Raw genomic sequence first — 24,323 nt, forward strand, 5'->3', positions numbered from 1 at the left:
TTAAAACCTATATTCCTAATGATATAATACATTTTCTGTATTTTTTGTAGGACTTCCAAACATTAGAGGCTCACCATCAGTGTTCTACCACCCTCTGTCGGACAACTCAATAGTTCCCAGTGGATTTCTGGCAGCAAAATACATTCTTAATTCACATCAAGATTTATTTAATGGATCCCAGAAAGGATTATAAGGGAAAAGACTGTCTTTGTAATGGAGAATCCCTACAGACATTGCCTAAGCGGTCTAACTCATCAGCACCAGTGCTGGGTGGTAATGATGTGACGCGCCGAGGAGGCCAAATCATCACCAGGGTAGTATTTTTGTCTAAAGTGATTAACAGGAAGCTAACCATGAGGAAACAACGCACCCGCCGAAACTGAGAGACATTCTGCCACACAGATGGGCTCTTCACACTAAATGCAGAGGGTAATCCTGGACTGAATTTTGGACTGGACAAGAAATACAGATATTAAGAACACTTTGGAATAACTATGGAAAGATCTGACTAGAATTGTACATAGAGCTACCAAAAATGTGAGCTGCAAACTACCTGCTACTGATCTAACAAAAGACAGGAACAAAAACTGTGAGTATTTAAAAACTCGCCCAGAAATTTGATAATGTCATAATAGTCAAGATATGAATGACAAGCTCACAGCATTAAACAGAACATATACCAATTATTGCAAAGTACTCACATGTGATATTACTGTATTAGCCATGTGCAGTTAGACCATACTACAGTGAGAAAGTTTAGGGTTATTTTCTCGATTAAAACCCCAAAATGTGATAAAATGTAAGCATTTCTCTTTACAAATTGTTATTTTTATAATCATTTTAATTTTTAATAACTAAGAAAGTAAAACTTATAATTTTTAATCCTAATTTGCTGATGGCAAAAAAAAAACCACACTGTATGTCTCTGCAAAAAAAAAAAAAAAGCTCTTTTTTAAAAATATCCTTTCTGAATGCAGCAGAAGTAATAAACCACATGATGATAACAGAAGTGACTTCAAAGAAATGAAGGTCAACTGAGGTGAAGCTGATTTTACTCTATGAGCCCTCACACACTGGGCTTGGTTTTCGATCACACAGGGCTAAAACCACAGTGAGTTCTTTGCAGAGATGTTTTAGCTAGTAAAGCAACAAATTCACAAAAACTTCTGCAGCATTTACATATAAAACATGAATAAATAAGCTCAAAATCAAAAGAATTATTTGAAAGAAACACTACTAAATTCAAAAGTCAATAGAAACAGATGCAAAATTCCATTCATTAGCACTGTGGCCTTTTGGGAAAGAAGTACTTTCTGTTGCTAAACTAAACAGAATAAACCATTCCTAGGACATTAGTAAAAGACCATATCAATGATGTTTGCTTGGAAACCTTGGTGAATCTGTGACAAAGAAGGTAGTTCAAGTTTAACTTTCCAATGACACCATGGCTTGAAGTATTTGGGATCTAGCTTATGATAAACTATGACAAAGTTAGTTAGCAAAGTGTTTCTTCAATGCAATTTGAAGAATGACAAATTACTGCTGATATGAAAATTATTTTAATATTTGTGATTTAAACATGAGGGTGATATTAAAAAGTCTTTTTTTAAATCAGTTTCTTGTTAATAAACATTAACTGACAGTGATCTGTATAATAAAAGTAGGATCATATGACAACAGATGAAATTCAAAGTGTAAGTGTTTGCAAGAACAAGTTCCAATGACACAGCTGCAGGACAGGGAAACAGTTTAGATTAAGGAGTCTGTGCTAGAACATAAATCAATATACTGCTTTCTTTGCTGAGAAAAATCTTAATACAAAACAAAAAAACCCCACTATTCTGAGCACAGTAGGAAAACCTGTGAATCACGTAAAGGTAATGCATTAAATTTAAAAGACTATATTTGATAAACTGAAAGCTGATCATAAATGTGGATATATTATATATTCTGAGGTACAATGGTTATGAAGAAAGTGCCGTACGAATGAACTACAGAAAAAATTTGGTGCTTCCAAAAGAGAAACAATAACCATATGGTCCCCAGTTTTAAACATCTCAATTAGATAGTAAAACATGCTTATCTGTCTGCTTTGTTCAGTGTTTTTTTTAGGCTTTGTTTTGTTTTTTTGAGGGTTGGGGGGCTATGGCAGGAACCTTGAAGGATATTAAGTTTCCTGACCAGGAATTGAACCTGGGCCCTCAGCCGTGAAAACAGAGTCCTAATCACTTGATCATCAGGGAATTCCCAGTTTGGTGTTTTCAACAATCTTAGCACTTTCATACAAGGATGAGACTGAACATATTTTTCAGAAGCAAATAAATAATAAGAGCAAAAGTGAAAAATAAAAGCCTGAAGAACAGTGCCTGCAAATTAACATGTTTGATAGAATATTTTGAATTGTATTTTCCATTAAAAAAAAATCCACACATAGAGAATTCATGCATCCAGAATTCCTTTTTCCCACTGAACTATGACTTACATTTAATTATATAAAAAATTTAATTATAACTTGACAGGATAAACGACTGGAACTGACTACTGATGGAGCATGGAAGATGAAATCAGAAAACAGTTATTACTAATCATTTCATGGGGGACCTAAATCAGATCATTACTCTCTATGCCTTAGACTTATATAGTGCTATACATCAATTACTTCTTCAATAAAACTGCAAGAAAAAAAAGTTATTAATGACTTCATTTGGAAAAAGTAAAAATGAAAATCCTGAACTCACTGAGAAATGACTGCCTTAAAATCCACACGTCCATCTCCATTAATTTTACATTATTGCAGATTACTATTTAAACTATCTGCAGTGAAGGACTTGGACATAAAATTTTCAACCTGTTGCAGAACAGTATTATTGTAAAACACAATCAAAATAAATTATTGGAAAAATAAATTTAAAAGAGATACAATATAGCCTTTTGAGATGGATTTCTTTATGATGAATATTATTTTTTAAAAAATTAAAAAGACAAGGAAGAACACCAACACAGAAACAGTAATTTACAAATACATTATCCTCTAGGAGTAGGGCTGTCACCAATCCCATTTAGACTAGATAATTAATGAGAAAGAAAGAAGCTATTTTGACACATTAAAAACTGTAAAAATTAATATAAACAGTACTTTTTCAAAGTATGTGTCTAGATATTAAGAACTGATACTCTACTCTAGTTTCTTGTTTCAATTATATAATTAAAGTGGATTCCTTTTATCAATCACTTACACTCACACTTTCAATGACCAACATGTAGAGTTACTGGGAATTCCCTGGTAGTCCAGCGGTTAGGACTCAGTGCTTTCTGCACTGAGGTTGGGGTTTCAACCCCTTGTCCAGTAACTGAGATCTCACAAGTATTTTTTGGGTACAGCCAAGGGAAAAAAACAACAGAATATAGTTGTATAACTCTTTTCCTTTTCTTATTTATGTTCATTTTGGTTGTATATACTGAAATGTAACTTTATATCTGCATGTTAAATCTCATTGTTAAAAGTGTGAGCTTGCATTTTGTATCTTTTTAACATACTTTTCTAATTCCTTTTGCTGTGTTTTAGGAAAGTATTGGTCTGCAACCGGCTGAATATTCAAAATCAGGATCCTTCACTAGAGTGAGTTGAGAGAATAATCTGTATTAATGTGAAATCTACTGAATGTGAGAGTTACACTTAGTCACCATGGAAAATATCTTTGTTCTTAGGAAACAGGAATGACGTATTTAAGAGTGAAATGTCATGAGACCTACAATTCTTAAAAGGTTCAGCCAAAACAAAAAGAAATACTGATGCAGGTGGGGGAGAAAGAGGCAAAACATTTACAGGTGGTGAATCAGTATGACAGGCATATGGATGCTCATTGTAATACTATTCTTAGAACACTTCTGTAAGTGTAAAATTTTTGAGAAGAAAAAAGGAGAAAAAAAATAAAAAATAACACAAAAAGAGTGGAAATATCTATGTATGTGTGCTGAGTACTCAAGTTGCTTCAGTTGTATCCGACTCTTTGTGACCCCATGGACTGTAGCCTGCCAGGATCATCTGGTCCATGGGATTCTCCAGGCCAAAATAATGGAGTGGGTGGCCTTGCCCTTCTCCAGGAAATATATATATATATAACTTAATTCATAGCAGAAAGTAACACAACATTGTAAATCAACTGTATTCCAATTAAAAAAAGAGCCACAACCACCACCAACAAAAAAATAATAAAAGTTTTCCTTCACATCGTTTATAAAACAATGCCAAAACTTTTTCCAAGATATATTTTCACTAGATGAAACAACTGTTGGAAATTAGATATTATTTGTTTTTAAGAACATCAACTTTAAGGAAAATAACATTACGGATTGGCAGGCAAGTCATTTGTTCTCCTCTAGCTCTAAATTACAAATCCAGTTTTCATATTAAATTTTTTTTAAATGGGAAAGAGGAAAATTCTAGGCATGTGGCTCTCATCCTAAACAACCTGAGTATTAAGTCTGTCTGTTCTGCTAAACTAGTAACAAATTTATCAATCAATTGAAAAAAATTATATTGAGATGAGGAAACAGCATCAGAATTAAACTTCTCTCCTAGTACTTTAAACTGTCACTGGATTTCAAACGTTTTATTGGGGCTTATACTTCAAAGTTAGGGAAAGTACTGAAGGGAGAAAGAGCCCAGATGCAAAGCATGGCGACAAGTAAGTGGAAGCAAACAGTTAGCGCTCAGTTTGTTGTTTCTGTTCAGCCAACTACTCCATGCTGCCCCAAAACTATGTGACCATACGTGAAAGGACATTCTCCTGCTCCCTGATGATTAATGGAGCCACTGTTTTTCCTTGAGTTCAAATATAACTCATCCAAAATATTAAGATATGTTGGAAAGAGGACAGATGTCTAACATCATTTAGAAAGATGTTCCTTTTTAGGGGCTTGCCTCTCTGGTAGTCCAGAGGTTAAGAATGACCGTGCAATACAAGGGACACTGGTCTGATCCCTGATCTAGAAAGATTCCACATGCCTAGGGGCAGCTAAGCCTGTGCATCACAACTAATGAGCCTCCACTCTAGAGCCCGCGCTCTGCAAGCAGAGACGCCACAATGAGAAGCCTGAGCACCGCACAAGAGAATGCTCACATGTAGCAATGAAGACCCAGGGCAGCAAAAAAAAAAAAAAAAAAAAAAATATATATATATATATAAAAAGAAAAATGTTTCTTTTAAAAAGAACTAATTTTGGAAAAAAAAAAATAAAAGAACTAAGTTTGAAGTTTGTGAATGTCATCTTACCTGACTTCTTCACCAGCAAAATCAAACACCTTTGTAATTTTAACTTTTTCTGCTTCTTTAGGTTTCTCTAGCCTTTCTGCTTTGACCAAATGACTTGAACTTGTCTCTTCAGTCTCCTCTCCTGTCTATGAAAAAAGAAGTGTAATAAATTTCACATTAGGATGAAAACTAAAAGATCCACCCAAATATATTGTTTCCGGCTAGTCTTAACACGTGTTTCATCTCTAAACACTTAAATACTCACTGAATTGATATGATTAGAAAAGCTTGTTTTCTCCCACAGGGAATGCTTTACTTTTCACTTAGTAGAGTTACTATTAAAAAGCAGCTAATCAGATTTCTGCTGTAAGCCTCAAATCTCAGTTTGTAAATTTAAAAAATCTATCTGGGAAATTTCCAAGAAGCATTCATCCTATTCACCTCTTAACTTACTTTAACGTGTGTACTCGCGGGCACTTTTGATTTCGGGCCTACATCATTCAGGAAGCTGGCCCACAGTTCATCCTCCTTCTTCTTCCTGGCATCCTCTGACTCAGCGCCTTTTTCCTGCCCTGTGGCTGCATCTTCCTCCTCCCCACTAGTTCCTCCGGATTCCTCGTTGGCATCCTCTTCGTCCTCTTCTTCTAGTGAGAGGCCGCCTTGTTTTCTCTTCCTAGTCACCAACAGTAAGACGGAAGAAGAAAGATAAGACAAACAAGCAAAATAATTTCAGTTATTCCTTCCTGAATTCCAAACATGTTGGAAACTTCAGAAAACTTTTAAATCGGGACGGCTGACTTAAAGGACTACTTACCTCATCGTGTGACATGGTGAGTGGGAGAGGTTAAGCTAAGATTTTGTGGAAGAAAAAAGAACTGAGCTCTTAGAGTTACCATTTTCCAAAAACACTTAGAATCAAAATCTACTCTTCTACTTCTGAATTAGGACTAGCTATTCTCACCAAGAAAACACCAAAAATCACCTCAATCAAAAAGAGGGCTCTAAGAACATATATATGCCAGACACTTTTAAAAGTCACTCCATTTGGAGAACAGATATTGAAGAGAGCCTCAGATTTATTCTTTCTAGAGTTCTGAGGGAGTAGAGAATCCATGTTTCTTCCAACTTTCTGAAGATATGAAAGCTGGAATACAGAAAAACTCAAGGACAAAAGAATTGAGCCAAGACTTAAAAGAGCAAATTGTTTCCCAAGACTATTCTGACTTCAAGTGAATCACCTAATACTCAAAATTCTTCTACAATCTGCTTTTTGCTTCAATGCCCAGGAAGACAGAAACACCAATCAAAACGAATAAAAGACTTCTATTGAAAGACTCCCTTATCTGAGTTAAGTAACTTGTGAGACCTTTCATACTTTTTTGTTGGGAGTGCAATTTAGTACCAGGCTTATAGAAGGTAATTTGCCTATACCAATATATATATGTATTTTTTTTACTACATATAACCCTGGGTCAAACAATTCTACTTCTCCACGATCTGATTTATAAATATACAAGGGTATAAAGACAAAGAATATTCATTGTAGTCTTATTTGCTGTAGTAAAGGTAAGGACAATCTAAAGGTCTCTCAAGGAATGTTTAACCAGAGTAGAGTCTATCCATGATTTGCAACACAATGCAGTCACCAAAAAGAAAAAGGGACAGCAGGTGCACTGCCGCAGCATTATCGCCAAGGTGTGAAATAAGGAAAGTGACAAAAGATACGCAGACTACACTACTATTCATACTGTTTTTAGAGTAGGAGGTACAGCGTATTCTCTACTGGTTCACTGGTTAAGACTCCCCGCTTCTACTGCTTGGAGCACGAATCCAAACCCTGGTCAGGGAACTAAGATCCCACAAGCTGTGTGGCAAAAAAATTTTTAAAAGCAGGAAATACAAAATACACACTTATACACACACAGAATGAGGGGCTTCCCAGGTGGCTGGGTGGTAAAGAATCGCCTGCCAGTGCAGGAGACACAGGAGACTGGAATTCAATCCCTGGGTCAATAAAGATTCCCCTGAGGAGGAAATGGCAAACCCACTCCAGTATTTTTGCCTGGAAAATTCCACAGACAGAAGAGCCTAGTGGACTACAGTCCATGGGGTTGCGAGGAGTTGGACACGACTTAGAGACTGAACATGGCATGCACAGAGAAGTATTTCTGGCAGTGTAATTCTTCTGAAACAAAGCAACAAGAAATAGGAATGGGATACATATTTTTTCTAGTAATTGAGCTTTTCTTTTCTCTTTTTGGCAAACCAATAGCTTATAGAATCTTAGTTCCCCAACCAGGGACTGAATCAGACCCTGGCACCGGATGCATGGAGTCCTAACCTCTGGACCACCAGGGGATACCCCAGTTTTGCATTTTAAATCAGGTGCACATATTACCTATTAATTTTTTTATTAAAGTTCAAAAATTATTAAAGCTTACCAGAGAATAAGAATTTAATCCTAAAAGGTCACCAAATATTTCCCTCAATGAAAAAAAGGTTAGAGACTGGCAGCAAGAAATCTGTCATCAGACTAATGCCAGCAGTCTGGATGGCTGTGTCAATAGCCCCTGACGTCTAAGGGCCTTGAGGGCAGCATCACCTGGCCAGAACGCTCTCAGCCTTTCTTTTTGTCCCTTTGGTTTTCTGTGTCTCCTCTTCACCATCCACTTCATCTTCCTTCACTAATTCATTTATATCATCTTCACTATACTCTCCACCTGAAATAACATAACACGGTGGTCAGACAGACAGGAATAAAGGCTTTCACAAGAAGATGACACATTTTCATTAGGAAAAACTAGTACTTTCCTCTGTTCTTCACCAGACAGAAATATTTTCTGAGGGCTGTCCTCCCTGTTCCTGAAGACTAGGATAAGTTCCCCTACTCCAGGGCTCCAGGAGAGTCCATTACCTCATTCTACTTATATTTGCAATTTCTGCTATGCTCCACCCACCATGAGGACATGGATCAGCGTGTCTTTACAACTATATGCTGAATGAACAGAAATTCCAAATCCACTACTGTCACTTTTCAAAGAAGAAACTGATGTTTTTACCTCATCATGGATATCTTTCAAAAGTAAGCAAAAGTATCTCTCTTATCAATAAAAGAGGTTTAGAAAGAGGCTTACAAACTTCAGGTTAGACAGAAAAAACAAATATGTCAACTTCCCATCTTCAGACACTGACATTCAGGATCCCCAACAAAAGTGCTCCTTGGATGACTAGTCTGATCACTTTTTATGGGTACCAGTCAACAAATCCTGTACACACAGAGATTCAATCAATTTTTTTCTTTTTTATTTCACATAAGCCTTATTGCAAGTATAACATACCAAAAAGCACACAAGCTAATGCACAGGTCACTGAAATTATGCAAACTGAACACTCCTGTTTAACTAGACCCAACTGAAGAAGCAGAACATGAACAGCTTTGCAGAAGTCCCTTGTGCCCTGCTGCAATCACTAGATACCAGCCACATCCCACAAAGAAACAGTATCTTGAAGTCTAATGAAATAGATTAGTTTTATCTGTTTTTGAGCCTTAAGCAGACACCTACAATATGAACTCTTGCATCCAGCTTCTTTCACTCAACATTTTATTTGTAAGTCACCTTGCCTGGAGAATTCCAAGGACGGAGGCTACAGTACATGGGGTCGCAAAGAGTCAGACACGATTGAGCAACTAACTCTTTTATTTCACTTTGCATGGAGGTATAGCTTCTTCATTGTCATCCCTAAATATTATTTCATTATATGACTATACCACAATTTATTTACCCATTCCTGTGTTGATGGATATTTGGTTTGGGGCCATTACAAAGAGTGGTATTTTGAATATTCCTCCAGATCCATTTAATTATTAAAGGTTTAATGTACAATGAACTAGGACTGCCAAACAACCGAGGAAAGTCTCTAATATCAAAGGCAAGACTGAAAAGAGAAAAAATTCAGAGGAAACAAAAAACTAGGGAAAAAGGCGCTGGCTGTAGCTCAGTGGTTCCTTCGACTACAGAGTGATCAAATTACCCAATTACCCTCTCTGAGGCTGGTTCGAGACCAGCAGATGCTCTCCAGTCCTTAAAAAGAAAAAAAAAAAGGCAAAACTAGGGAAAAAAAACTTTTATAATTAAAATCCATATAGTAATAAGATACTTGCACTCACAAAAGAACATGATGCTATTTAAAAGTTTTCAAACAACAAAAAGAGTTAAAATTAAAAATATTCAAGGGTCACATCTTGATGCCCAATAGTGGTGATGAGGACAACAAAAAAATAAAGCACGTGCTGCACCACGGCTTCAGAAGTTCCTGGTCGACAATGTCAAAGAGCTTGAAGTACTGCTGATGTGCAACAAGTCTTACTGTGCTGAGACTGCACCCAACATCTACAAGAAATCCAGTATCATGGTGGAAAGAGCAGCCAACAGGGCCATCCAAGTCACCAATTCCAGGCCATACAGAAAAGAAACAAACAGACAGCTTGCGTACACATTGTATTTGTGTTGATAAAAGCCATAAAACATAGAAAAAATATGGAAAGAGAAAAATACTCAACAGAAGAGGAGGATGTTAAAATACTGAAATATTCACATGAAGAAAAAAATCAGAGTTAGAAAATAGAGGCTCAAAATGGAAGAAAAGAGAGTACCGGTCCATCAGGTAACATAAGAGTGAAAAGTGAAAGTTGCTCTGCTGCTGCTGCTAAGTCGCTTCAGTTGTGTCCCCGACCCCATGGACTACACAGTCCATGGGAATTCTCCAGGCCGGAATATTGGAGTGGGTAGCCTTTCCCTTCTCCAGGGGATCTTCCCATCTCAGGGACTGAATCCAGGTCTCCCACGTTGCAGGCGGATTCTTTACCAGCTGAGCCATCAGGGAAGCCCAACGTAAGAGTAAATATACAAATAATGATTCCAAAAAAATAAAATGGAGAAAACGGTCCCCTTCCCAAATTTAAAAAGTTCGAAAAGGCCAAGACCAATGGATGAAAACAGACTCATACTAAGGTATAGTATATCACTGTGAAATATCAGAAAATATCAGGAACAAAGATTCTATGAGCTTCCAGAGACAAACAAACTTTATGGAAATGAGTAAAAACTAGCAACAAGAGACTTCTTAAACTAATGGAGAAATACCTTCAAAATTCAGATGGAAAACTATTACAGAATACAGAACTACATACCACAATATTAATCATGCCTGAGGGCCACCTACTTATTTTTAGATAGTCATGGTCTCACACAAAAAAAGTTTGTATCATCCATCTTTCTTCAATAAGCTATTTGAGGATTTATTCTCATTTTGGTGGAACACACTAAGAATGAAGATATCACGGGACCCAAGAAACAAAGAATCTAAAAGAAAATGGAGACAAAAGGAACATCCAGAGGGGTGGTCAGGATGGAAGATTTTAAGTTTAAAAATGGTAAAGCCAAGTCAAATCCGAGCAGGTCAGAAGACAAAGAAGGACTTCAAAAAAGTGAATCATTATTTAATATATCAAAATGTCTTGGAAGATGATTTAGACAATTTTGAGAGTTTAGGATCAAATCAGTATTAAGTACATAGATGACTAAACAACAACAAAATGGCAATTATTCACTCCAAAGAAATCTAGTTTAGGAAAAGCAATAACTGTATATACCACATGATTCAGCCAAGAACCTGGTGTCCACAAAGTCATTACAAAAAAGAAATCAATACCAGTCTAACCCAAATTAGACATAGGAACATTGGCAGGCTGCGGATTTTAGAAGGTTCTGAAGTTGAAAAAGTCTGTTTCGGCAGTGAGGAGAAAGACTCAAGAGGGTATTAAAAGAAGACCTAACATGGATCAGTTATGTCAACAAACAATGGAAATACCAAATTTTAAAAGAAAGCAGTTTCTTCTAGAGAGAACTGACAGGGATGATAGGTGATGGAAAAGGTTCAGATTCAAAATAAGTATTTCAGAAATACTTGACTATTTTTAAGCATACCCATGCCACCTTTCTGGCTTCATCGGGGTTCAGACGGAAAAGAATCTGCCTGCAATGCAGGAGACCCGGGTTTGATCCCCTGGAGAAGGGAATGGCAACCTAATTCGGTATTCTTGTCTGCGGAATTCCAAGGACAGAGGAGCCTGGTGGGCTAAAATCCATGGGGTCGCAAAGACGCAGACACAACTGAGCGACTAACACGGTACTTTTGATTAATATGAAAACTAGTTTTCAAATGATCACACTGGCCAATATCAGAAGACCAATGTTGGTGGAGAAGAACGGAAGCTGGTAACCCAGTTGGGAAGCTATGGAGAGTCTTAGTGATAATGGAAGCTCAGTAAGAGCGAGATTACTGAGGGAGTGATTAGAAATCAATCTTCCACGTGGACTCAAACAGAACGGAATGATTATCTGGATCAAAAGAGTGAGAATAAGGTCAACTCCGACGGGTTTTTCGGCTTTGCTTTTACCTGAGCGATTGTACCAGCAGATACATCTAATGAGATGGGGGAGCCTGTGGAAAGCGCAGGATGGCGGACGGGTTAGATCTGGGTGACATTTTAGCCCGGATCGGTTTACACAAAAACTTTATCTAAGGTCTGAAAAGACAGCAATGAGTGCAATCTTCGCTAAGAAGTAAAGGGGATCATTATGTCAACTTTTAAACAACCAGATCACTTCTGAGGACAGAAAGTGAAAAGGTTATATGTGGGACATGCCAGTTAGCAACACCCTGGGGACGCAAGGTCTGCCTTTCATTAGAGTTCAGGGTGGGTGAGAAAATGCGATGCCCCAACGACCGGCAGCGTCTGAGTTCACTTGCAGGTTCCCGCCCTCCGAGGTGGGGCGGCGGTCCAATCCAGGCCACCAGTAGCCGCTGCGAAACGCCGCGGCGGACGCAACCAGGGCCACGCGGGTTGCGCAGAGCCGGCCGGCCGGCGAGGGCGCGGGGCGGGGCCGCCTGAGGCGAGCGCTGCCCGGCCACCGGGCCCACGCACGACGGGCAAAGCGCGCCTCACGTGAGCCGCTGGGCGGGGCGAGTCGCCTCTCGCCTCCGGCGGAGTCGCTCACCCGAGGGCACGTAGTCCTCGTCCTCCTCGGAGGTGGAGAAGTCTTCAGAGTCGAATTCCTCCATGTCGCTACCGCGCAGGGTCTACAGGGGCGAAGCAGCTGTGCCCAACGGCAAAGCTCTAGGGATAGAGCGTAGTGGTGCAAGACAGGAGGCGGTGGCTGGGGCGGACCCCCGCAGCGTGGAGCATGCGCAACGCGCGCTACGCGCACCCAATGCGACACTTCCGGGCCAGCGCCTCGGGCTTGCAGACCCGGGCTCGCTGCTGTGGCGAGGCATGCTGGGGCGAGTAGGCTTCAGCGCTCCGCCGCTTCTTCTGAGAGGATGGATCCTTGAAGCAAAATTTGTTTGCCTGGGGGAAGACGGCCGACCTTTGTTCGGTAGTTGACGTTTTTGAACTCGCTTACTTGTGAAAACTGTCACCCCAAAATCAAAAATGTTAGTGCTTTCTGGGTTTATTTGCGGACATGTGCAGAGAGTGAAAATTTTGAGTTAACCAGTGCTGGGTAGTCGAGATTGGAGCCACATGATCCACTATATTACTTCAGCTCTAGAAGTGTAAATAAGCGTCGGATTCGCAGTCTAGTTCTTGCGGCGGTTTTTCATCTTTGGGCTCTCTGTTAGAGATTTCGCTGTTTAAAACGACCCTGAGCGTAGTGCTGGGGTGCTGCCTAATGTTCATAAGCGCAAGAAGGCTGTGATGTACCTTATGGAGAAAAATACGTGTGTTAGATAAGCTTCGTTCAGGCATGAGCTGTAGTGCTCTTGGCCATGAGTTCAGTGTTATTCAATCAACTATCCGGTACATTAAGAAAAATGAAATTCGCTGATCCGTACGTGAAGCTGCTCCGAAAAGTGCTAAAGTGACATCCATAGTGCTTGAGGAAGCTATGGAATAGATGGGAAAGCGGCTCAGTTTGTGGATTCATGAGACGACAACTGACAAAAAAAAGTCTCGTGGGCAGCACTGTTGTGAAACTAAAAGCCAAGGAACGTCTCTCCACTGGTGCTGGAAGGCTTGCACATCTCAACAGGCAGCATGGCGTCGGTCGTGTTAACCTTGCCGGTGGGGCAAGTTTTGCAGATCTGGAAGCTGTGGAACTCAAATAATACTTGCTAATTGTTATACAGGAAGAGGATATATAAAAGAGCAGGTTTTCAACGCTTATGAAACTGGCTTATTTTACAGGGATGTTGGCAAAAGAACCTATATAATGCAAATAACCTCCAATGCCACTGACTAAATCATTCCAGGAATATGAAACCTTACTTTTGTGCACCAATGCTAAGGCCTACTTTTAAGTGCAAACCCCTAACTGGTATAGAGCTTCAAGTTCAGTTACTTAGAAGGAAAAGCATGAACCATACCTTATGTCAGTCCCTTGGAAGTGGAACAAAAAAGCCTGGATGACCTCTAATTGACCAGAAGTTGAATACTGTCTCCAGGGCAGAAACTTTTCCTTCAAGATTTTGTTAATTTTGCATAATGCCCCACTCCACTGCTGTAGGACAGTCAAAAATCCCCACACCAAGGTACGAGTTCTTTTCATGCCCACAAATACTGTCTCTCATCCAGCCCTTGTATCAGAGTTCACTAGCTCAGTCCTGTCCAGCTCTTTGTAACCTCATGGACTGCAGCATGCCAGACTTCTTTGTCCATCACCAACACCCAGGGCTTACCCAAACTCATGTCCATCCATTCAGTGATGCCATCCAACCATTTCATCCTTTATTGTCCCCTTCTCCTCTCGCCTTCAATCTTTCCCAGCATCAGGGTCTTTTCCAGTGAGTCAGCTCTTTGCATCAGGTGGCCAAAGTATTGGAGCTTCAGCTTCAGCATCATTCCTTTCAATGAATATTCAGGAGTGATTTCCTTTAGGATTCACTGGTTTGATCTCATTGCAGTCCAAGGGACTCTCAGTCTTCTCCAACACCACAGTTCAAAAGCATCAATTCTTTGGCACTCAGCTTTCTTTATAGTACAACTCTCACATCCATACATGACTACTGGAAAAACCGTAGTCTTGACCTGTCTCTGCTTTTTAATATGCTGTCTAGGTTGGTCATAACTTTTCTTCCAAGGAGCAAGCGTCTTTTAATTTCACGACTGCAATCACCATCTGCAGTGATTTTGGAGCCCCCAAAAATAGTCTCTCACTGTTTCCATTGTTTCCCCATCTATTGGCCATGAAGTGATGGGACCGGATGCTGTGATCTTTTCTGAATGTTGAGTTTTACGCCAGCTTTTCCACTCTCCTCTTTCACTTTCACCAAGAGGCTCTTTAGTTCTTCTTTGCTTTCTGCCATAAGGGTGCTGTTATCTGTGTATCTGAGGTTACTGATGCTTCTCTCACCAATCTTGATTCCAGCCCAGCATTTTGCATGATGTACTCTGCATATAAGTTAAATAAGCAGGGTGACAATGTACAGCCTTAACGTACTCCTTTCCCTATTTGGAACCAGTCTGTTCCATGTCGAGTTCTAACTGCTGCTTCTTGATCTGCATACCGATTTCTCAGGAGGCAGGTCAGGTGGTCTAGTATTCCCATCTCTTGAAGAATTTTCCAGTTTGTTGTGATCCACACAGTCAAGGGCTTTGGCACAGTCAATAAAGCAGAAGTTGATGTTTTTCTGGCACTCTTGCTTTTTTGATGATCCAGTGGTTGTTGGCAATTTGATCTCTGCTTCCTCTGCCTTTTCTAAATCCAGTTTGAACATCTGGAAGATGTTCACATAATGTTGAAGCCTGGCTTGGAGAATTTTGAGCATTACGTTGCTAGCGAATGAGATGAATGCAATTGTATGGTAGTTTGAACATTCTTTGGTATTGCCTTTCTTTGGGATTGGAATGAAAACTGACCATTTCCAGTCCCGTGGCCACTGCTGAGTTTTCCAAATTTGCTGGCATATTGAGTGCAGCACTTTCACAGCATCATCTTTCCACAGCACTTTCATAGCTCAACTGGAATTCCATCACCTCCACCAGCTTTCTTCATAGTGATGCTTCCTAAGGCCCACTTGACTTCACATTTCAGGATGTCTGGCTCCAGGTGAATGATCACACCATCGTGGTTATCTGGGTCATGATCTTTTTTGTATAGTTCTGTGTATTGTTGCCACCTCTTCTTAGCATCTTGTGCTTCTGTTAGGTCCATACAGTTTCTGTCCCTTATTGTGCCCATCTTGGTTGCATGCCCTTGGATCAAGGAGTAAGTATTCAAGGCACATTATCCTAGGGAGCTCTACAGCAAGGCTTTTGAGGCTCTCAACACCAGTAAGGAAACTACCACGATGGACTACTGGAAGTCAGTCTCTGTACACAATGTAATTATGTTGGCACAGCCTGGAGCAGTATCAAGCAGACAACTATCAATAACTGTAGGAAAAATATTTGACCAGACTGTGTGGAAAATTTCCAAGGCTTTGAACATGTTGCAGAAAGTATAAAGAACAGTGTCAAAAGCACAATACATATCACATGGGAAATAAGTGGAGAAGACTTTGCTGACATGAGGTAAGACATGGAGGAAATTTTGGCACCGAAAAGCAATAGAACCCACCAACAAAGATTGGCCAAGATGGCAAAACAAGATGACAGTGAAGATAGTGATGACAGCCTGAGAGTCTTCAAACTGTCCTGTTACAGCAGGCTAAAAATCAGAATGGAACTCTGCCTTAAAGAACAATTATCAGTGACATGAGCAAATACTTATTCGACGCCTCAAATTTAAGTGCTTAACTTCCTATGCCTTTGCCACCTATGCCGAGATGCTTTAAAGATTTGAGGCAAAAACCAAGCAGACAGGGCTAATCCAGTTTCTGGAGCCAGTTTAGGAGGGAAAAGTGCCAACTCCACCCACAAGTGGTGAAGCCAAACTTCTGAGGTTGAACTGACAGATGTAAACCTGCATCCCTCTTCCTCATCTGTCCTTTGGTTTTGTGGGAACCCAAAAAACATATCACAGGGCAAATAAGTGAAGACTTTGATGACATGAGGTTAAGACGTGGAGGAAATTTAGGCACAGAAAGCAATAGAACCCACCAACAAAGATTGGCCAAGATGGCAAAACAAGGTGGGGTTTTGACCATATTGAGTGCATTTTCACAGCATCATCTTTCCATAGCACTTTCATAGCTCAACTGGAATTCCATCACCTCCACTAGCTTTGTTCAAAGTGATGCTTCCTAAGGCCCACTTGACTTCACATTTCAGGATGTCTGGCTTCAGGTGAATGATCACACCATCGTGGTTATCTGGGTCATGAGTGGAGAGGAGAGGTTTGACCATAGTGTGCACTGCATCACTGTACAGCCTTTAGCTCCATCAATAGGAAAATATTAGGTAATGCTTTTATAAAACTTTAAATGCTTTATTTTTCACTTCCCAGGACTTTATATGCATGACTATACAGACTAGTATGTGTTTATGTATGACTTAGGGGAGAATTAAGGTACACAATCTCACTGTTACTCATAACACAGTAATACTCATTGAAACGTTTCATTATAAATACTGTATATATCGTTTATAAAAATGATACATTCAATTGTATCTTTGAACAGAAACACAGGTAAAACAAGGTTATGTACTCATTAGTTGACAAAAACCTAGATTCTCAGAAACATACAGGAACTCAACCCTGTATTTTTGTACAGACATAATTACAAGGATAAGCTGTATTCTAGAAATCGAACATCATCCACACCATTTCCTTCAAGCTAATACATATAGAAGTACTACCATATGTAATGCTTCTCATTCTCTCAGATTAAAAATTTTGTATACTGCAACTCTGGGAGGCAGTAATCCTCCTATTCTGTGGGTATCTTTTCACATTAATGGCATCCTTTTAAGCATAAAATTTTTTAATTTTTATGAAGTTCTGTCTACCTGGTTTCTAATGTCCCTCGTGCTTTGGGGGGTTGTATCTAATGTACCTTTGTCTAACCCAACATCACAAAACTTACTCCTGTATTCTTCTAAGAGATTTATTGCTTTAGTTCTTAAAAGTCTATGACTCATTTCAATAAATCTTTCTTATGTGAGAATAGAAAAATAGATGTACAATTAAGACCCAATATTTGAGAGTTGACCATTCTGTCTCATTTCCCTTGGACAGCATAGTTAAACCCAGTGATGACAAACTGGGATGTAGCCTTTTGCCCCATCCCTGGGATCTGAGTCTAGGGAAAAGGCTATCCCAGAGTTCTTCAGCAGTCTCTCTCCTCCATCACCCTGCTTCTCCCTCTCCTCTTCACAGCTTACCAGCACCCCATACATTTGTTCAGATTCTGACCACTTTAAGGGTAACCAAGGAACTATTTTCTATCGTGTTAAATTGTTTAGTAAGGAGGTCCAAAATTGGTTAGCAGGCCAAATCCAGCTTAAAGACATATACTTTTGGACTTGAAAAGCATTTTCCATGAATTAAAATAGGTCACCAGCTTTTTATTATGATTTTGAAGAAATACACATTTGGTCATTGAGATGACCAAAATTTCTCATATACTCGGTCTTCATCCAGTTTCTGGCTCGTTATCTTCCAAAACCCTGGAATTTCTGAAATAGAGTGATCAAGGTGCTTTGTGTTGTATGAAGGTGACTTTTAGAAGCAAAGGATAGGTGCTGGTTGCCAGGAGAGCCAACCTTGTGATTACAGGATTGAACTTTCAGTTCCCAAGCCCCCTACAGCCCTCCTCTGCCCCACCTCTGGGGAGGTACAGTGTTGTTGCAAGCTGAATCCCTCCCCAGTAGCCAGTGATTTAATGAATCATGTATATGTAATGATGTCTCCATAGAACCCAAAGGATAGGGTTGAGAGATTCCCAGTTGGTGACCATGTGAAAATTCAGGAAGAACTGTGCTTGTGGAGAGGTCATGGAAGCTCCACACTCCTTCCCCATGCATAGCCCTATGCATCTCTTCCATCTGGATGTTCCCTGAGTTATATCCTTATGATAAACCAGTGATCTAGTAAGTAAAATGCCTGAGTTCTATGAGTCAGTCTAACAAATTAATAGAACCCAACTTATAGTCAATCAGTCAGAAGCACAGGTAACAACTGGGACTTGCAACTGTTTTCTGGAATGCAGGTTGGTCTGGTAGGACTAAGTACTTAACAGGTGGAATCCGGTGCTGTCTGGGTAGAGTCAGAATTGAGTTCAATTGCTGGGCACCGTGCTGTTGTCCAAGAATTGCTGGTTGGTATGGGGAACACTCAATATACCAGCACTTAAAAACTGAGAGATCACACATAATCTAGATTTCCAACTTCCTTTGAAAAAGTAGAGAATCTGCCAAGACTGGGCACATAATCCCACCAAGCAGAAATAGGCTGAAACTGAGGAATCCCTTTAAAGAAAGGTCTCCAGTTGGCCACAATAAAATCCCAATCCCCAAGTTTCCCGGTTAATTATTACTGTGTTGTCTTGGCAATAATTTACGGGATCCTTCCTGCTCTCATTCCCCAGTTTCTTCCCACTGTCCAATCTTGGGTTATCACATTTTGGAAACTGAAAAGATTCTCCTCTCTTGGGATACATCAGATATTGGAGGCTTCTAGGCACTCCACTCCAGTACTCTTGCCTGGAAAATCCCATGGATGGAGGAGCCTGGAAGGCTGCAATCAATGGGGTCGCTGACTGTAGGACTGAGTGACTTCTTTCACGCATTGGAGAAGGAAATGGCAACCCACTAGTGTTCTTGCCTGGAGAATCCCAGGGACGGGGGAGCCTGGTGGGCTGCCGTCTATGGGGCCGCACAGAGTCGGACACGACTGAAGCGACTTAGCAGCAGCAGCAGCAGCTGAGCTCTGCATCACTCTGGGGTCCTAGAAACATTCTGTATCTTGATCTAACTGCTACCACTTCGTATAGTGTATGGGGCTTCCCTGGTGGCTCAGAGGTTAAAGCGTCTGCCTGCAATGTGGGAAACCTGGGTTCAATCCCTGGGTCAGGAAGATCCCCTGGAGGAAATGGGAAACCACTGCAGTACTCTTGCCTGGAGAATCCCATGGATGGAGGAGCCTGGTAGAGAAACATTCTGTATCTTGATCTAACTGCTACCACTTCGTATAGTGTATAAATACATACAAATTCATCAAGACACACATTCAAGATTTGTGTAGTATAGTGTATATTATACCTAAACTAAAACAAAGTATTAGAGAATGGATGGGTAGTTCCTGCCAGACACTGAGTATCTGTCTGCAATGACTGGAATTATAGCAGTTGTGTTCAACTGTGACAATGGGGTAAACTAACCAAACCAGACAATCTAATCTGCTAAAAAACGGCAAAGTAGAAGATGATTTATGTCACAGAACACCATGAAGCTTCATGTGGACTCAGTGTTGAAATGATACATTTATTTCACAAACTTTATCAGCTTTCAGCAATCCCAGTGTATAATCATACAAAAGCTTCTGGATGCTAACATACAGCCTATAGAGCAGAGTTAAATCACATCTTTGGACAAGAATTTTACCATAAACTAGTTAAGTCGAACATAAAGGAAATACAGTTAAAGATATATGTTGAATTGCTGTTCGATTGTTAAGTCATGTCAGACTCTGTGACCCCATGGACTGCAGCTCCCGAGGCTCCTTTGTGCTCCATTTCGTCCTGGAGTTTGGTCAAATTCATGTTCATTGAGTCGGTAATAGTATCAAACCATCTCGTCTTCTGCCGACCTCTTCTGCCTTCAATCTTTCCCAGTGTGAGTATTTTTCAATGAGTCAGCACTCTGCATCAGGTGGCCAAACTACTGGAGCTTAAGCAACAGTCCTACCATTGAATATTCAGAGTTGATTTCCTTTAGGACTAACTCTTTTGTTCTCACTACAGTCCAAGGGTCTCTCAAGAGTCTTCACTAAGTTAAAAAAAAAAACAACACAACTCAAGTTTTTCTATTAGTTTAAAAAAAAGTCCAATTACTTTTTTGTGATCCTTTGTACTTTTCTTCTGTGACTACCCCTGGAAAATTGGTTCTCCTGGCTATTTTCAATCAGAAGCCAGAGTGCATATTGCTTTAAATCAAACAGCACTGTACGTGAAGTCATGGGCAGGTAGCCTTACACTCACAATGAAAACGCCCCTTTAAAAATGTCAGATTTAATTGCCAAAATTATTTTCAAAACAGCTAACAATAACAATTTTGTTTTGTTAACAGATAACAAAACAGAAAAAGGTAACAAAAACAGGTTAACAACTCTATTTTATACAAACCAGATTAGGTGGTTAAGGACAAGGTCAGATACTTAATTGTTGCAATCCTTTTTCTTTTCAAGGTCACGTTTTTCAGGCCTTTAAATGAAAAAGAAAGTTAGGGATTAAAAGAAAAATCAAAAGAGCTACAACTGGGATTTAAAAAGCTCTGATATTTAATTCTCTCTAAGGATATAAATTCTCTTGAAGGAAAATGTAAAGGGCACATTGCAAGGCATATCTGAAAATTAAATTTTCAAGAGCCTCAGTGGCCAATGGAGTCTCTAGCAAAAGGTGGGGTGGAAGGAGGATTGGATATTTATTCCCCTGGCTTCTCCCTGGATGGTCCATCATTCAAGTGAGGTTCAACTCCTAAGACGAAGCCCTCTCTATCGCCACTGTCATAGACTGCTCCCTGCTGTGGCCCTCAGGTCTAGGGGTGGTGATGGAGCCTCATTACTACTAGCTAGGGATACCACACTCTCCCTAGCCCTGTGATTTTTCATTACATTGTGAGTTATTAAACTCTCCTCAAGATAGCGTAATACGAAGATGCCATCTGTTTCCTGCTGGGTTTCCCTAAAACATAGCAGATTTCTTATTTTTGAAAGGCTATTAGCTCTAAGAAACAAAAGCATTAATATAGAATACAGTGAGACGATTTTCATGAGTGACTTGAACAAGGTGAACTTGCCAGGCTGTCACTTGTTCCTCTGCTTATCTTCAGAATTGTGGTAATAGTATTTTCTGGAACATGCTGTCTCCAAGTAGAATGTCTAAGCATCAACAGGGATTATTTTAAAAGCACTCAAGGAAGCTAGAAGTAAAAATTATGCCAACTGAAACTATCTGTGCTAGACACCTAAGGCAGAAGAATCTCTGCCTTTCAGTCTAATACTTATCCAGAAAGTAACTTTCATAGTAACACAGTAACACATACAATAAAGCCAACAGACACTGTTTAGTAATACCAGAAACAAGGCTTGGAAACCACAATTAAGCCCAAAGAATGCTAATGCTGTATATGTAGTCTAAAGCAGTATTTCTAAAATATAGGTTGTAACAGATTTTGCAATCAATTCAATGGGTCATAACATTTTTTCAAATAACACATACTAAATAATTACACAGTAATGGACACAGAGTTCATCATACAAACCTACATGACGAGTACACGAAGTACTAATAACACATACTCTTTTTTTTTTTTCCCCTAATAACACATACTCTTATTGTGAGTGGCGATCAATAAAGTTTGAAAGCCACTGGTCTGAAGAGAATCTTTTTCAAACAATATAATGATTAGAAGGATAAAGGCATGTTATTTCAGCCAACAGCATCTTCAGTCCTCACAAAACACAGTTTATGTTGTTCCCTGTACAAGCACATTAACAATTGAAATAGGGAATGCCTTGGCCAGCCCCATGGTTAGAACACGTTTCATTCTATTTCATTTATCTTAAATGAGGACTGCAAATGACAGCTTAAAAAATACTGGCCTAGGGCAGCGACAGTCAGTATGGAGGACTCTGCTCCTCTCACAGCTGCCTTCCTCGGCGTTTCCCTCACTTCCACTATGGTGGCAAGCACTCAAATCCCATTCCTTCTTAGGTTCCTGTGTAACTGTTGCATGACTTCCACCACCTGGTGCTCCAGTGGTTAAAACTCAGGGCTCCCAATGCAGATCCCTGGTCGGGGAACTAGATCCTATGTGTCACAACTAAGACTCGGCACAGGGAAATAAATGAAAGTTAAAAAAAAAAGTACGGAGCAGATGTGAACACAGCCCTTCCTCACGTCCCTGCACTCACGGCCACGACACCCTGAGGAGAGCGTCACTGCAAACACCTCCGGCCACGGCCTGAGTGCCATGGAAGCAGCTGAGCGAGCATGGCAGGGAGCTGGAGGATCACACAGCCCCAACCTCCTCACCCCTGCCGAGTCCCCAAACAGGACAGAGTAGCAGCCACCAGAAGCAGCGGCTGGAAAGCACACCCCGCCCTGGCTACCTTCCCTCACCCGTTCACCTCCCTGCTCGGGCTTCCAGGAATCACCTCTCAAACTAACAACCTGCACTCAAACCTTCATCTCAGGGTGTGCATTTGGATCAAAGCACACCAGAGTACACAGTGTTGTTTGGAACCAGAACTGCAATGAAGAGGAAGGTCTGTCCTATAAAAACTGATAAACTGACAGGAAAGCCAATGATTTTTTTTTTTAATGTAAAAAACTCAAAACAAAACTATACTGTTCTGGGGGCTGGGGGTGAGGATGAGGCAACAAACTAACTGAAGGGTCAGCGAAGCTGTTATAGGTGACTTGCTTTACCTCCAATACAAGAGAGCTCTACCCAGAAGTCGGGTGATAAGGGGTGTGATAGGTGCCGTCCATGTCCACTTCCCTGGAGGCTAGTGCCCTGAGACTCCCCATACTTAACTATTTGCTTTACTTCTTAGATACAGGTTACGAAGGAAAAAAATGTTTACTGCCTGCGAAGAAAAAATTCTACTATTCAGCTCAAAATAACTCATATATGACAGAAAATATGAAGGGAGAAAAACTATTCTGTTCTTGAGACTGTGTTAATTATTTGGAAGTTACCTTTAACCTTTTTTTGTGCTAATGAAATACTCAGGTGTCAAAGAAAGTACTCAACCCAAATCTTTACTACAGATCATGATAAATTACTAATGTTTTCATTTAAAAATACATGTTAAACACGAAGTCTACTACATGTTGAGCTCTGCAGCCAACTCTGTGAATCAGGACTTTTATCAGAATCAAACAAGAAACCTATGGCTAACTGTTCTCTGCATCCTCCATTTTGACAAGTATTTCAGCAAAGACAGAACAGCAGAATTCCTTCTCTCAGGAAAGGAGTCACAAGAGCTACAGGTAAATGATGTCCTTGTACTGAAAACAACTTCTCCAACGTGGCAGGCACACCTGGACCTGAGCCTAGACTACTCACCCTGACCCAGCAGGAAGCGATGGCACCGCTGCAGGGACATCAGCTTGAGGTTTGTCTTTCTCATCTTGCTTGAACACAGATTTCGCTTCTTGAGATGTTTCACCCACTTCCTTAGTCACGCTGCACAAAGGAAGGAGACACCAAGTTTACAAGAGGTATAAAAAGAAATAAAATCTTTTAAAAGGGCCCAAATAACAAGGATAAACACCGGGCTTTCTGGAAATTCTGACTGCTGAATCTTATGATTAAAGTTTACTGTAACACTTCTAGACAAATTCCCCTTATTAATTTAACAAATGAAACAACAGCAGATGGAAGTCTGACATCTTTATAAAATCCCCTCGTGTCTGTCACATGACAGTCACCACTGAATCACAGCCCACACATGTCACTGATGTGAGGACTGAAGGGCTCTCCCACTGCACCTCACGTGCACATTAGTGCTCACGCTTAAGTCAAAGTGGGAACAGGGACGTGGAGTAATTGGAAGAAACACACTGGCATTATTTCAAGGAGAAAAGCTACAGTATAAACAATTGGGAATACTCTAAAGGCTCCTGTTCTATATCTAAAAAAAACCCAACGATGAAACAAAATTCCTTAAAATTGGCCACACAGGTAGTGATTTAGAAGTTGAAGAAAGTTACACAATTTAGAATCTCGTCCAATTTCAAACAGGAAAGAAAGGTTCTCAACAAAACTGACTCCTAAAACATCAAATAAAGATATGAATGATGCCAGAAATTTCAGATAAAGAGGGGAAATGCCTTATGTGTGGGTTTCCCAAGTCAATAAAAACATCTGAGAATTCCGTTTAAATGCCAATCTGTGTG

General features: G+C 40.1%; 1 protein-coding gene across 3 annotated transcripts in view; it reads right to left on the minus strand.

The window, feature by feature from the left end:
- The window catches only part of CFDP1 (craniofacial development protein 1), a 129,712-nt gene that overhangs the window by 90,097 nt on the left and 15,292 nt on the right, over window positions 1-24,323 (minus strand). The window contains exons 1-4 of one of the 3 annotated variants that reach the window (XM_068993005.1): window positions 12,317-12,467; window positions 7,858-7,975; window positions 5,709-5,928; window positions 5,277-5,401 (exon numbers count right to left, since the gene is read on the minus strand). In XM_068993005.1, coding sequence (XP_068849106.1) covers window positions 5,277-5,401; window positions 5,709-5,928; window positions 7,858-7,975; window positions 12,317-12,380 — 527 coding nt within the window. In that variant the 5' untranslated portion in view covers window positions 12,381-12,467. Of the gene's footprint in view, window positions 1-5,276; window positions 5,402-5,708; window positions 5,929-7,857; window positions 7,976-12,316; window positions 12,468-19,669; window positions 20,619-23,490; window positions 23,611-24,323 lie in introns of those variants that run through there. The other 2 variants (XM_068993004.1, XM_068993003.1) reach the window with 2 other exon arrangements.

The sequence above is a fragment of the Capricornis sumatraensis genome, chromosome 20 (assembly GCF_032405125.1).
Source record: "Capricornis sumatraensis isolate serow.1 chromosome 20, serow.2, whole genome shotgun sequence".
Taxonomy (NCBI): domain Eukaryota; kingdom Metazoa; phylum Chordata; class Mammalia; order Artiodactyla; family Bovidae; genus Capricornis; species Capricornis sumatraensis.